Source organism: Equus przewalskii, chromosome 24, assembly GCF_037783145.1.
Source record: "Equus przewalskii isolate Varuska chromosome 24, EquPr2, whole genome shotgun sequence".
Lineage (NCBI taxonomy): Eukaryota > Metazoa > Chordata > Mammalia > Perissodactyla > Equidae > Equus > Equus przewalskii.
This window is the reverse complement of record NC_091854.1, coordinates 5,497,420-5,512,303: the sequence shown is the minus strand read 5'-3', so window position 1 is coordinate 5,512,303 and position 14,884 is coordinate 5,497,420. Positions and strand designations below refer to the sequence as shown.

At 39.0% G+C, this 14,884-nt stretch overlaps 1 protein-coding gene across 4 annotated transcripts in view; it reads left to right on the top strand.

Annotated features, from left to right (window-relative positions):
• Positions 1-14,884, top strand: part of SLC44A3 (solute carrier family 44 member 3) — a 78,474-nt gene that overhangs the window by 13,101 nt on the left and 50,489 nt on the right. For all 4 annotated transcript variants that reach the window (XM_070592590.1, XM_070592588.1, XM_070592589.1 and 1 more), the window contains exons 6-7: positions 11,955-12,115; positions 13,810-13,899. In XM_070592590.1, coding sequence (XP_070448691.1) covers positions 11,955-12,115; positions 13,810-13,899 — 251 coding nt within the window. The remainder of the gene's footprint in view (positions 1-11,954; positions 12,116-13,809; positions 13,900-14,884) is intronic.

The following is a 14,884-nucleotide window of genomic DNA, read 5'->3' as shown; positions in this document are numbered from 1 at the left end:
TAGGTCTGTGCCCAGGATCCAAACTGGCAAACCCCAGGCCGTCAAAGTGGAGTGCAGCCACTGGGCCGGCCCCAGGAAATAATTTTTTAAGTACATCTTCAGCAGCATCAAAAAATATAGAATACTTAGGAATAAATTTCATAGAAGACATGGAAGACGTCAACTGAAAACTTCAAGCCATTGCTGAGAGAAATTAAATACCTAAATGAGTAGAGAAAAATACCTTATTCATGAATTGGAAGTTTTTAATATTGTTAGGATTTCACTTCTCCCTAAATTTAATATTCACTTCTCCCTAAACTTTAATATTGTTAGGATTTCACTTCTCCCTAAATTGTTCTTTAGAGTCAACACAATCCTCCATATATAATTTTTGTAGAAACTGACAAGTTTATTTGACTTATTCTACTTAGGGTCACAAAAAATTCTTGAAGAAGAAAAGATTCAGGAGTTATTATAAAGTTACAGCGATTAAGACAGTGTGGTATTGGAATGAGGATAGACAAATAGACAAGTGGATCAGAATGGAGAGTCCAGAAATAGAACTACATATCCGTGGTCAATGATTTTTAATGAAAGTACCAAGTCAGTTTCATGAGGAAAAGAAGTCTTTTCAACAAATGGGGCTGACGTAAGCAGAAAGACATTGGGGGAAAAATGACTCTGGGTCATTTTGTATGAGGACTCTTATCCCATACCACACACAAAAAGTAATTTGAGATATATCTTGGACCTAACATAAGAGCTAAAACAATAAAGCTTCCAGAAGAATATCTTTGACACCTTGAAGTAGGCAAAGATTTCTTTGAGAGGACACAGAAAGCACTATACATAAAAGAAACAAAAATGATACTGTGGACTGCATCAAAACTAAAAACTTCCATTCATCTAAAGACACCATTGAGAAAATGAAAAGAAAAAAAGCAAGACTGAGAGAGAATGTCACAATACATATCTATGACAAATGCTTAAACCCAGAATATGTAAGGAATTTCTTTAAGGGTCTATAATCTTTTTTTGTAAAGGGCCAGATAGTAAATATTTAGGCTTTGTGGACCATAGAATCTCATGGGCAACTGTTTAATTCTGCCACTGTAGTGCAAAAGCAGCCATAGAAAATACATAAACACGTGGGCTGTGCTCCGTTCCAATAAAGCTTCATGTACAAAAACAGGTGGTGGGCCGAATGCGGCTGACCCCTACTTTAATCAATAACAAAAAGACAAATAGCTCCATAAAACTGGGCAAAAACTTGAACAGACACTTCTTCAAAAGAAGATATACAAACAACCAATAGGTGCATGAAAAGATGCTTGCCATCAGGAAAATGCAAATAAAAGCACAATGAGATATCAACCACACCCCAACGAGAAGGGCTACCATTTTAAAAATTAACAATACCAAGTGCTGGTGAGGATATAGAACAAGAACCCTCATACATTGCTAGTGGGAGTGTAAATAGTGCAGCCACTTTGGGAAAAGTTTGGTGTTTCTTATAAAGCTAAGCATGCACTTACTATATGACCCAACAATTCCACTCCTAGGTATTTACTCAAAGAAATGAAAATGTACATCCATAAAAATATTTGTGTACAAATGTTAATAGCAGCTTTTTATTTGAGGAAGATTAGCCCTGAGCTAACGTCCACTGCCAATCCTCCTCTTTTTGCTGAGGAAGATTGGCCCTGAGCTAACATCTGTGCCCATCTTCCTCTATTTTATATGTGGGACACCTGCTACAGCATGGCTTGATAAGTGGTGTCTATGTCCACGCCCAGGATCCAAACCGGTGAACCCTGGGCTGCCGAAGCAGAGCATGCAAACTTAACCACTGTGCTACCGGGCTGGCCCCAATAGCAGCTTATTTTTTTTTAATAACTTTTATTAAAAATACTATTTAGTGTAATTTCTTTCAGGCTGTAGTCCCAGGGGATGGTGCTTTGTGTTTTTTTGTTTTGAGTTCATAATAGTTTACATCTTTATGAAATTTCAGTTGTTCATTATTTCTTGTCTGTCATCACATAAGTGCTCGCCTTCACCCCCTGTGTCCACCCCTCCACCCCTCTTCCCCTGGTAACCACTGAACTGTTTTCTTTGTCCATGTGTTTGTTTATATTCCACATATAAGTGAAATCATACGGTGTTTGTCTTTCTCTGTCTGGCTTATTTTGCTTAGCATAATTCCCTCCAGCTCCACCCATGTTGTTGCAAATGGGATGATTTTGTCTTCTTTTATGGCTGAGTAGTATTCTGTTGTATATACATCCACATCTTCTTTATCCAGTCATCAGTTGATGGGCACTTGGATTGCTTCCATGTCTTGGTTATTGTGACTAGTGCTGCAGTGAACATAGGGGCACATATGTTACTTTGGATTGTTGATTTCAAGTTGTTTGGGTGGATACCCAGTAGCAGGATAGCTGGGTCATATGGTAGTTTTATTTTTAGTGTTTTGAGGAATCTCCATACTGTTTTCCATAGTGGCTGCACCAGTTTGCATTCCCACCAGCAGTGTATGAGGGTTCCCTTCTCTCCACACCCTCTCCAACATTTGCTATTTTTAGTCTTAATGATTATAGCCATTTTAACAGGTGTAAGGTGGTATCTTAGTGTAGTTTTGATCTACATTTCCCTGATGATTAGTGACATTGAACATCTTTTCCTCTGTTTTTTGGCCATCTGTATATCTTCTTTGGAAAAATGTCTGTTCATATCCTCTGCCCATTTTTTGATCCGGCTGTTTGTTTTTTTGTTCAGTTGTGTGAGTTCCGTGTATGGAGTTCCGGAGTTACGGAGTTCCGAGTTACGGAGATTAACCCCTTGTTGGATATATGATTTGCAAATATTTTCTCCCAATCGGTGGGTTGTCTTCTTGTTTTGTTCCTGGTTTCTTTTGCTTTGCAGAAGTTGTTTAGTCTGATGAAGTTCCACTTGTTTATTTTTTCTTTTGTTTCCCTTGTCTGAGACGACATGGTATTCCAAAACATCCTTTGAAGTTCCATGTCAAAGAGTGTACTACCTACATTATCTTTCAGGAGTTTTATGCTTTCAGGCCTTATCTTCAAGCCTTCAATCCATTTTAAGTTAATTTTTGTGTATGATGTGAGATAATGGTCTGTTTTCATTCTTTTGCATGTGGCTGTCCAATTTTCCCACCACCATTTATTGAAGAGACTATGTTTTCTCCATTGTATGTTCTTGGGACCTTTGTCAAAGATTAGCTGTCCGTAGATGTGCTGTTTTATTTCTGGGCTTTCCGTTCTGTTCCATTGATCTATGTGCCTGTTTTTGTACCAGTACCATTGTGTTTTGATCATTATGGCTTTGTGGTACATTTTGAAGTCAGGGATTGTAATGCCTCCAGCTTTGTTCTTTTTTTTCAGTATTGCTTTAGCACTTCGGGGTCTTTGCCCCATATGAATTTCAATATTCTTTGTTCTATTTTCGTGAAGAATGTCATTAGGATTCTGATTGAGATTGCATTGAATTTGTAGATTGCTTTGGGTAGTATGGACATTTTAATTATGCTTATTCTTCTAATCCATGTGCGTGGAATCTGTCTTCATCTCTTTATGTCATCATCTATTTCTTTCAATAATGTCTTATAGTTTTCATTGTATAAATCCTTCACTTTCTTGGCTAAATTTCTTCCTAGATACTTTATTCTTTTTGTTGCTATTGTAAGTGGAATTTTATTCTTGAGTTCTCTTTCTGTGAGTTCGTTATTAGAGTATAGAAACGCAACTGATTTCTGTAATTTGACTTTGTACTCTGCAACTTTACTGTAGTTGTTAATTATTTCTAATAGTTTTCCTATGGATTCTTTAGGGTTTTCTATATATAAGATCATATCGTCTGCAAATAGTGAGAGTTTCACTTCTTCATTCCCTATTTGGATTCCTTTTATTCCTTTTTCTTGCCTGATTGCTCTGGCCAAAACCTCCAGTACTATGTTGAATAAGAGTGGTGAGAGTGGGCACCCTTGCCTTGTTCCTGTTCTCAGAGGGATGGCATTCAGTTTTTACCCCTTAAGTTGACGTTGGCTGTGAGTTTGTCATACATGCCCTTTATTATGTTGAGGTAATTTCCTTCTATCCCCATTTTGTTAAGAGGTTTTATCATAAACAGCTGTTGGATCTTAAATGTTTTCTCTGTGTCTATTAAGATGATCATGTGGTTTTTATCCCTCATTTTGTTAATGTGGTGTATCACATTGATTGATTTGCAGATGTTGAGCCACCTCTGTGTCCCTGGTATAAATCCCACTTGGTCGTGGTATATGATCTTTTTGATGTATTGCTGTATTCAGGCTGCCAATATTTTGTTGAGGATTTTTGCATCTATGTTCATCAGCAATATTGGCCTGTAGTTTTCCTTTTTTGTGTTGTCCTTGTCAGCCTTTGGTATCAGAGTGATGTTGGCCCCATGGAATATGTTAGGAAGCACTCCATCTTCCCTAATTTTTCGGAATAGCTCAAGAAGGATAGGTATTTAATCCTCTCTGAAAGTTTGGTAGAATTCTCCAGGGAAGCCATCTGGTCCTGGGCTTTTATTCTTTGGGATGCTTTTGATTACTGTTTCAATCTCTTTCCTTGTGATTGGTCTATTCAGATTCTCTATTTCTTCTTGACTCAGCTTTGGGAGGTTGTAAGAGTATAAGAATTTATCCATTTCCTCCAGATTGTCAGTTTTGTTGCCATATAGCTTTTCGTAGTATTCTCTTATAATCCATTGTATTTCTGTGCCGTCCGTTGTTATTTCTCCTCTTTAATTTCTAATTTTATTTATCTGAGCTTCCTCTCATTTTTTCTTTGTAAGTCTGGCAAGGGCTTTGTCAATTTTGTTTATCTTCTCAAAGAACCGTTCTACTGCCTTTTTTGTTTCAATAGCATTTATGTTTGCTCTGATTTTTATTATTTCCCTCCTTCTGCTGACTTTGGGCTTTGTTTTTCTTTTTCTAATTCAGTTAGGTGTAGTTTGAGATTGCTTATTTGGGATTTTTCTTGTTTGTTAAGGTGTGCCTGTATTGCAGTGAGTTTCCCTCTTAATACGGCTTTTGCTGCATCCCATATGAGTTGGTGTGGTATGTTTTCATTTTCATTTGTCTCCAGTTATTTTTTTATTTCCCCTTTAATTTCTTCGATGATCCATTGGTTGTTCAATAGCATGTTGTTTAGTCTCCACATCTTTGTCCCTTTCTCAGCTTTTTTCTTGTAATTAACTTCTAGCTTCACAGCATTGTGATCAGAAAAGAAGCTTGTTATTATTTCAATTTTCTTAAATTTATTGAGGCTTGCCTTGTTTCCTGACATATGGTCTATCCTTGAGAATGTTCCATGCACACTTGAGAAGAATGTATATTCTGCTGTTTTTGGATGGAGTGTTCTATATATGTCTATTAAGTCCAACTGGTCTAGCTTTTCATTTAATTCCACTGTTTCCTTGCTGATTTTCTGTCTGGATGATTTCTATCCATTAATGTGAGGTAGAGTGTTGAGGTCCCCTACTATTATTGTGTTATTATTAATATCTTCTTTTAGGTTTGTTAATAGTTGCTTTATGTACTTTGGTGCTCCTGTGTTGGGTGCATAGATATATATAAGTGTTATGTCTTCTTGGTGGAGTGTCCCTTTAATCATTATATACTGCCCCCTTTGTCTCTCGTTACTTGTCTTATCTTGAAGTGTACTTTGTCTGATATAATTATTGCAACACCTGCTGTCTTTTGTTTGCCATTAGCTTGAAGTATCATCTTTCATCCCTTCACTCTGAGCCTGTGTTTGTCGTTGGAGCTGAGATGTGTTTCCTGGAGGCAGCATATTGTTGGGTCTTGTTCTTTAACCCACCTTGCCACTCTTTGTCTTTTTATTGGAAAATTCAGTCCATTTATGTTTAGGATGATTATTGATATATGAGGGCTAATGCTGCCATTTTATCACTCATTTTCCAGTTCTCCTGAATTTCCCTTGTTTCTTGCCCTGTGTATTTTGGTCTACCAATTGAGTTATGTACTTTTTTATGTTGTGTTTCTTTGTTTCTCCTTATTTGTTATTTGTGTCTCTGTTCTGCTTTTTTGTTTAGTGGTTACCATGAGGTTTGTATTCGAAATCTCATATATAAGATAGTCCATTTTCTGATGGCCTCATTTCCTTAGAGTAAAGAGATACAGTCCCTTTCACATTCCCCTCCTGAGTTGTTTTTCTCACATCTTACTCCATCTTGTGTTAGGAGTTTGTGATTAAAATGACAAGATTACTCCTGTTTTTGGTATTCTTCTGCCCTTTGTCTGTAATGCTATTCTTCAGTATTTGCTAACCTGTTCTGATGTATAGCTGCAATTTTCTGATTTTGTCTACCTGTTTATCTCCTTACTCCCTGCTTTGTAACCCCTTTCTCCCTTTTTCTTTTCCCCTGGTACGAGGGCCTTGAGGATTTCTTGTAGGGGGGTTCTTGTAGCTACAATCTCCCTTAGCTTTTGTTTATCTGGGAAAGTTTTTCTTTCTCATCATATCTGAAGGAAATTTTCGCTGGATAGAGTATTCTTGGCTGAAAGTTTTTGTCCTTCAAAGATTTGAATATGTCATTCCAGTCCCCCCCCGTAAGGTTTCTGCGGAGAAATCCTCTGAAAGCCTGATAAGGGTTCCTTTGTAGGTTATTTTCTTCTGCCTTGGTGTCCTTAGTATCTTTTCTTTGTCATTCACTTATGCCTTGCAGTTGGTCTTTTTACATTGACATATTTAGGAGATCTACTAGGCTCTTCCACATGGATTTCCATTCCTTCCCTAGATTTGGAAAGTTCTCTGCTATTATTTGAACAAGCTTTCTGCTCCATTCTCCTTCTCTTCTCCCTCTTGAATACCTATAATTCTTATGTTGCATTTCCTAATTAAGTTGGATATTTCTCAGAGACTTTCTTCATTTCATTTTATTCTTAGTTCTTTCTCCTCCTCTATCTGGAGCATTTCAACATGTCTATCCTCAATTATGCTGATTCGCTCCTCTATGATGTCTGCTCAATCATTCAGGAAATCCATATTTTGTTTTATCTTATCCGTTGTGTCTTTCACCCTCAATATTTCTGATTGATTCTTCTTTATAGTTTCAATCTCTTTTGTGAAGTAGCTCCTGAACTTGTTGAATTGTTTCTCTACATTCTCTTTTAACTTGAGTTTTTTGATGATAGCTATTTTGAATTCTCTGTCATTTAGATTACATATTTCGGTGTCCAAAGGACTGATTTCTGGGTACTTGTCCTTTTTTCTCTGGTCTGGAGATTTAATATAATTTTTGATACTGCTGGAGGGTGTGGCTCTGTTTTTGCACATCATGGTATTATTTGGTCTCAGTTACTGTCTGTCACCACTGAGTAGGGGTCAAGAGCCATGGATTCTGAGCCCTCTGCATTCTGCCAAGATCCCAGGGACTAGATCCAGGGCTGGGTGGGTGGGGAGAGGGGTCCTTTCTCCTGTGTGCTCTTGGGGTTTTCTCGCTCTGCTCTATCTGCTCTCCTGGGGTGTTGGCTTGATGAGGTCACCCCCTATGACAGCTTTCACCCTGATAGGGGGCTTCCCTCTAGGCTGTCAGGGCCCTTGGGGATCTTTGACATTCTAGCAAATGAACATCCCCTCCCCTGTTCCTTTCCTCTCAGAAGTGGCCTGCAGTCCTGGATCCCAGTCTTTTGGGGAGGGAGTGAAGTTTTCTCTTACCCAGTTCTACCTCCTCCAAGCAGGACTCCAGCCTCTCTGCCCAACATCATATGGCTGCGTGGTCTCTCAGATGTCTTTTGTGTTGTGTTTGGATGTCCTCTGTTGGAGTATGAATGTCTTTTTCATTGTATGGTGGAAAGGAGAGATTACCAGGAAAGCTCTCTCTGCCGTGCTGCTGCTGTCACTCCAATAGCAGCTTATTTTTAATAGCCCAAAACTGGAAACGACTCCAATGGCAATAGACAGGACAATAGATAACCAAATGGAGGTATATTCATGCAGTGGAATAGCACTCAGCAATTAAAATAAATGATATGCTGGTACATGAAACAGCTCAGTGAAAGAAGCTGGACACAAGAGTACGTACTATGTAATTCCATTTAAATGGAATTGTGCAAGAGTGAAACTAATTTATAGTATAGAAATCAGATCACTAGTGCCTATAAAGGGATGGAGATTGATTGCAAGGGGGCATGAGGGAACTTTCTGGGGTATAGAAATATTCTGTACCTTGAAAGGGGTTGTGGTTACATGGACATATATATTTGTCAAAAGTCATTAATTATATGTTTAACACGTTTACATACATGTTTCACTGTATGTACATTTTACCTCAGTAAAAATAATAGGAATCCCTTACATTCTGAAATGAACAGGGCTGCAAGATGTATTATGTTAAAAAAACAAACTATAAAGCAGTATGTAGTGTACTATCTTTTGCATAAAAAGGAAATATCAGTGTGACTTATGGGATTATATACATATAAGTGAATATATGTATATGTAAGTGTATATAATGGTTGTACAAGTAAATATATATATACGTTTATGTCATACACATGTATGTAAATATACATCAAACAAACATGACCTTTAGCATATAGTCAGAAGGCAACTTTATTTTTATCTTTCTGTCTCTTTGAATTTATTCAGTGAGTCTAGTTTTTCCCATGAGACCCTTCTCATCGGACTCAGGAGTAGCATCCCTCACCCTCTTCCCCTTGGGGACAGGGATGGAATCACGTAACAATTCTCTCTCTTTCAAAAAAAGGGAAACTTCAGAATTGCTCTTCTATGTGATTCTGTGTGCTTGTCACCTCCTATACAGAGTGAACTTTACTATATCCAAATTAAAAATAAAATCAACCAGTGTTGAGATCTCAGGATAGAATGTAGACTATGACAAATGAATCTAACTCTTACAGATGTACAACATAACCTCACTGAAGGGAACAGCGAGAACAAGAGCTGACCTAAGTAACCCTGGAAAACAGCTATGTGATTGGATACTGTAAGCTAAAGATGGGACATAAGGAAAAACTAAAACTGTCACAGACCAAAGGAGATCTGACAACTAAATGCAATGTGGGAACAGAAAAGGACGTCAGTGGGAAATGGTGAAATCCAAGTAAAGGCTGTGGGTTAGTTAATGGTGCAGTACCAATGTTAATTTCTTAATTTTCACCAATGTTCTGTAGTTACGTAAGATGGGAACCTTAGAGGAAGGTGAGTGATGGGTATACAAGAACTCTCTGTAACACCTTTGGAATTTTTCTGCAACTCAAAAATTATTCCAAAATTAAAAGTTTATTTTTGCAGGCCAGCCCCGGGGCTGAGCGGTTAGGTTCAGGTGCTCCGCTTTGGCGGCCCAGGGTTTTGCCAGTTCGGATCCTGGGTGCGGACATGGCACCACTCCTTAGACCATGCTGAGGCAGCATCCCACATGACACAACCAGAAGGACCCACATCTAAAATATACAGCTATGTACTGGGGGGCTTTGGGGAGAAGAAGAAAAAAATAAGAAGATTAGAAACAGATGTTAGTTCAGGTGCCAATCTTTAAAAAAAAAAGCGTATTTTTTAAAATGTTCTGATCTCCAATTCCCAACCCTTTTATACTCTCAGTGTGGGTGAGGGGTTTAAGAATAATCTAACCAGTTCTCTGCACCTCTCTTTTGATAAGCCCTGTGTGGTGGGTTCTAGCATCTTGTTTTGGAGTATAATTTTTATTATATTTTTGCCTCAGCTGCAAACTTCCATTTAAATTCTCAGTTACGTTCACATGTGCTAAAAAATGTCTCTAGAACGATATACAAGAAACCAAACAATGGTGGCCTGTGAGGAAATGTACTTTGGTGGCTCGAGGAGACGAAAGGGCAATTTCTCACAGTTTATTCTATTGTACCTTTTGGAATTTGAGCCGTGTGAATGTATCACACTTAAAAATTTTTAATTACAAAAACCCAACTGCTTAGTTGTATTACCCTTCTTTTGAATCACTGTTCGATGACTCAGGAACTATTTCTGTAATGCTGTGTCTTCCTGAGAAAGATTCTTCCATATGTTCTATGTTGTGCTTCAGTGGAGTTTTGGAAGTCATTTTTTCTTCACGGAAATGTAATATTGTTTGCATTTAGGTTCTCCCTTGTTTTATCTTCACACATTCCACAAAATGCTTGGTGACTGCCTAATGTTTTAGCAACTTGTCAGATAATTTGGCACTTCTTGGGTTGAGATTATTTCCACTGTTTGGAGCCCATGGAAAGGAAGAAGAGTAGGATCTGTGAAATTCTTTGTGGCCTCATTAAGAGTCATTAGGGTGAACATTCCTGGGCATTCTTGCAGTTCAGGAAGGAGCCCAAAAAGGGTCAGTTTTCTCATCTGCCCAGGGCAGTTGTCAACCACACTTCATTCATACATTTATCCCCCGTTTATTAAGCATTCACTCTGTTTGTAGCAAGGCTCGCAAACCTTAGACATCTTCTTAAAAAGGACAGAATATATGATTTGCAAATATTTTCTCCCAGTTGGTGGGTAGTCTTTTCATTTTGTTGGCGGTTCCCTTTGCCATGTAGAAGTTTTTTAATCTGATGCAAATCATATATCCACCAAGGGGTCAATTTCCAAAGTGTATAAAGAACTCATACAACTCAACAAGAAAAAAATGAACAACCCAATCAAAAAATGGGAAGTGGATGTAAACAGACTTTTCCAAAGAAGATATACAGATGGCCAATAGGCACATGAAAAGATGTTCAACGTCACTAATTATTAGGGAAATGCAAATCAAAACTACAATGAGCTATCACCTCAGACTTGTCAGAATGGCTGTAATTATCAAGACAAGAAATGACTAGTGTTGGAGAGGATGTGGAGAAAAGAGAACCCTCATACACTGCTGGTGGGAATGTAAACTGGTGCAGCCACTTTGGAAAACAGTAAGGAGACTTCTCAAAAAATTAAAAGTAGAAATACCATATGATCCAGCTAATCCGCTACTGGGTATTTAGCCAAAGAACATGAAATCAACAATTCAAAGAGATTTGTGCATCCCTATGTTCATCACAGCATTATTCACAATGGCCAAGATGTAGAAGCAACCTAAGTGTCCTTCTACAGATGAATGGATAAAGAAGATGTTATACACACACACACACACACACACACACACACAAAACACACAAAAAAACACACAATGGACTACTCAGCCATAAAAAAAGACCAAATTGTGCCAGTTGCGACATCTATGGACCTTGAGGGTATTATGCTGAGCAAAATAAGTCAGACGGGCAAAGACAAATGCCATATGATTTCCCTCATATGTGGAAGATAAACACATAGATAAAGAGAACAGATTAATGGTTACCAGAGGAGGAGGGGTTAGGGGAAAGGCGAAAAGGGTAAAGGGGCACATATGTATAGCGACAGATAAAAACTAGACTATTAGTGGTGAACATGATGCAGTCTATACAGAAACTGAAATACAGTAATGTACACCTGAAATTTACACATTGTAAGCCAATATGACTCCAATAAAATTTTTAATAAAAGGACAGAATAAAGTTGGCAGTTTCATTAATACAGCTTCTGATTGACCCAGTGCATATTTCTAACAGTTCCTTAAAGAAATGTGATTCTTGTGTTGGAATTTGTAGTTTGTGTAAGGAAGGCCCAAGACACGAGAGTCAAAATTGTCACTCTCAAATTTAGGCATCTTGTTTCTACAGGACCCCATAATCAGTATGCCGTGCAGAGGAGCAGTTTTCTAAGATGTACAGTACTTTGCAAACAGGATACTCTACCCCTTTTTATTACTGCAGATCTTATGCTTTCTTGGATGTTGAGAATTTTAAATAATAATTTATTATAAAACATATTTATTTAAATATATTTAAATTATAAATTAATAATTTTAAGTAATTGAAGTAATTAAATGAATCTCTTTGCCCTTTGTCCTCTTATTTTTAGCAAGCCTTTTCCTTTGTTTAACCGGTGCATCCCTCAAACGCCTGAGTGCTACTCCGTGTTTGCCTCTGTTTTGATAAATGATGTGGACGCCCTTCATCGAATCCTAAGTGGAATAATGTCAGGAAGAGACACAATCCTTGGCCTGTGTATCCTCGCATTAGGTAATGTTCAGTTAATTTTATTTCGGTGTCTCTTTATGCCAAAGCTTCTAGCATTTATGTATGTTGCACAATGAAAATTAGCCTCTTGACTTAAATATAAAACTTCGTTTCATATGTTTTCTTTATGGATATTTTCAGTATTTCAGGTTTGAGTGGGGAAGGGGCAATAAGATGGGGAAAGACCAGCTGGCTCTCTGCCAGGAGACCTCATTGGGTGTGGGTCACCTTAATATTGTGACCATGTTCCAGTGCCTGGTCCTCGGCTCTACGTAAGGGTGGGTGTGCAAAGCAGATCACCAATTTGTGAACTGGCCATGAAAAGCACAACTGTCAGGGGGACCAGAAACGCACGTCTTCTGGCCAGTGTACCCTCTTCCTATAGGCAAGCCAGATCAGAAGGCTGCTCAGTGAGCAAGGGAAGGAGACATGTGCATCCATGTTAAATAGCATCAGATGGCAACGGCCTGATGTGTCCAGCTCCTCCGAGGAATGTGCCTGCTTTGGGTTGTAGGAAGGTCCAAGGCTTGAGCTGGGATGTGCCTCTTCCGGGCATTTCTAGAAGCAGAGACCCACTCTTGACCCTTGACTTCCCATTTTCTATGTTTCAGCTTGATGAGCCCCTTTAAGAGTCACTTTCTCTTTGAACAAGTTAATACACTCTGCTGCTTTAGGCACTTGTAACGGCCTGTTATCTACCCGCTTCCCCAGTGGCTGCCTCCCTACCTCTTGGTTGAAAGAACCTCTTTGGTCAGCTGTTAACATAATTTTGCCACTTTACAAATTGAGTTTTCCATAATTTTGTTACCAAAAAGTTTCTAATTCCTGAATGCTTGGGCATGCTTAACTAGTCACCATTATGCAACTTCCAGACTGCTTATGACCCAAATGTGCCAGGCAATGTGCTTACTCTTAACTCATTGAAACCCCCTCAGAATCCCATCACCGTTTGTAGGAGAGGAAACTGAGGCTTCGCGAGGTTAAGAGCCTTGGCCAAGGTCACACATCCAGCAGAGTGAGCAGCAGAGCTGAGACCCAGCCCAGATCTGTCTGATTCCCAAACCGAGTTCTTAACCACTACACCAAAATATCTATCTGTAATCCTGATTTCTTGTTTAGAAGAAAATAAAATAGCATATATAGATTCACTAAAATACTTAGAATAAATCCATAAGTTTAAAAACCCAAATATTGGAAAATAATAGGCAGATTTTTTACACATATAGCTTACCATAGGATTAGAATCTTAAATTTTTCATTTTTAAAGGCATTAAGCTTTCCTTTTCAATATTAGTATCTGAGAACATTTAAAGTTAGAACTTTACGTAAGCCCAGTGTGAAGTCAAAAGAGTTAAGTATGGTAAAAAAAAAAAAAAAAAAAATGGTTCATTTGGACTTAAAAAAAAGATTTGGATATTTGAGAATAATACCTGCTTAAAAAAATTTTTTTAGTTCAAGTAGAATGCTAGCACTTTCAGAGACCGGCTTACTGCAGCCGACTGAACTGGTGTTGCTTTAGAGAGTGCCCTGGATGTGTCTTACTGTTTCTGTCTGGTGTTTGGTAGACGTCCCAAGATATTTAGAGACTAAAGGAAATCCTCAGCCCTGCCTTTTCTGGAGGGGTTAGTCAGTATAGTCCGTCACTGCCCTCCCATCTTGGTTGCTGTTGGGTTTATATATTTTGCTTAATTTTTCAGCCTTGTCTCTGGCCGTGATGTTCACCTTCCGATTCGTTACCACCCTTCTCGTTCACATTTTCATAGCCCTGGTTGTTTTAGGATTGCTGTGTAAGTATTTCTACTTGATCTCTTTTTGATTAAATGAAAAGCCTTCCCACTAAGTGTAGAACTTAAAAGTTGGCATTTTTGAGCTAAATGGGGTCTCAGAGAGTCTCTCCTCCAACCCCGTCATTTTACAAATGAGAAGACTCAGGCCCAGAGAGGACAAAGAGGATTTCTTAGGCCTCATAGATAATTGCAGAGTTGATGCCCAGCTTATTGTCCCGTCTACGTTATGCCCCCTCTGAGATGAGCCTGCCAGTTAAGTGGTCCTGGTATCCGTACCATTAAAAGAGAATTCCAACGCCTGTTGGAAGCATTTTAAAGGATTTCTTCTGAACTTTCACATCACCCGTTGGCACCTGGGTGCCCGCGACTGTCATTCAAAGACTCCACCCCGTCTGAAAAGCCGCAGGTCCTGACCTGGGGCAGGGTCCTGGGGAGGCTCTCCTGTGCCCACTGTTCCCTTTGTGTTACTGGATTGTGAGTCCATCCAGGGGTTGTCAGGAAAGGGGTCTGAGAGGCAGGGACAGGCAGGAAACTCAAGGCAGCAGCTATTTACCAACTGCTGTGAGGTGTTTTAATTTTTAATAATTGGTGTGACCGTAGTGTTTCATTCCCCTGAATAATCAGTTCTCCTCAGAACTTGGAGCCCTGCAGCGCCCAGGTACACAGCATGCCTGTGCTGAAGGACAGGCACCATGGCTTGTGAGGGACGCTTTCCTCATCTACCACATAAAGACCACTCTGACCTTCCTGTAGTCACTGTGGATGTGGCGTAGGTGGCATTTAGTAGCTAAATGGAGAGCATTTGCAGTGTCAAAGTATTCGTCTGGTGTTGTGGCTGCCAGGCCGACATTCAGACTCTCACAGGAGTTGTCACCACAGAGCTCATTTGGAAATTTCAGACTTTGGACTCTAATATTGTTCTTCTCACCATCCTGGTGCAATTTCCTCCTGCCTCACACCCAGACCCAACCTGTGGGCTAGACTG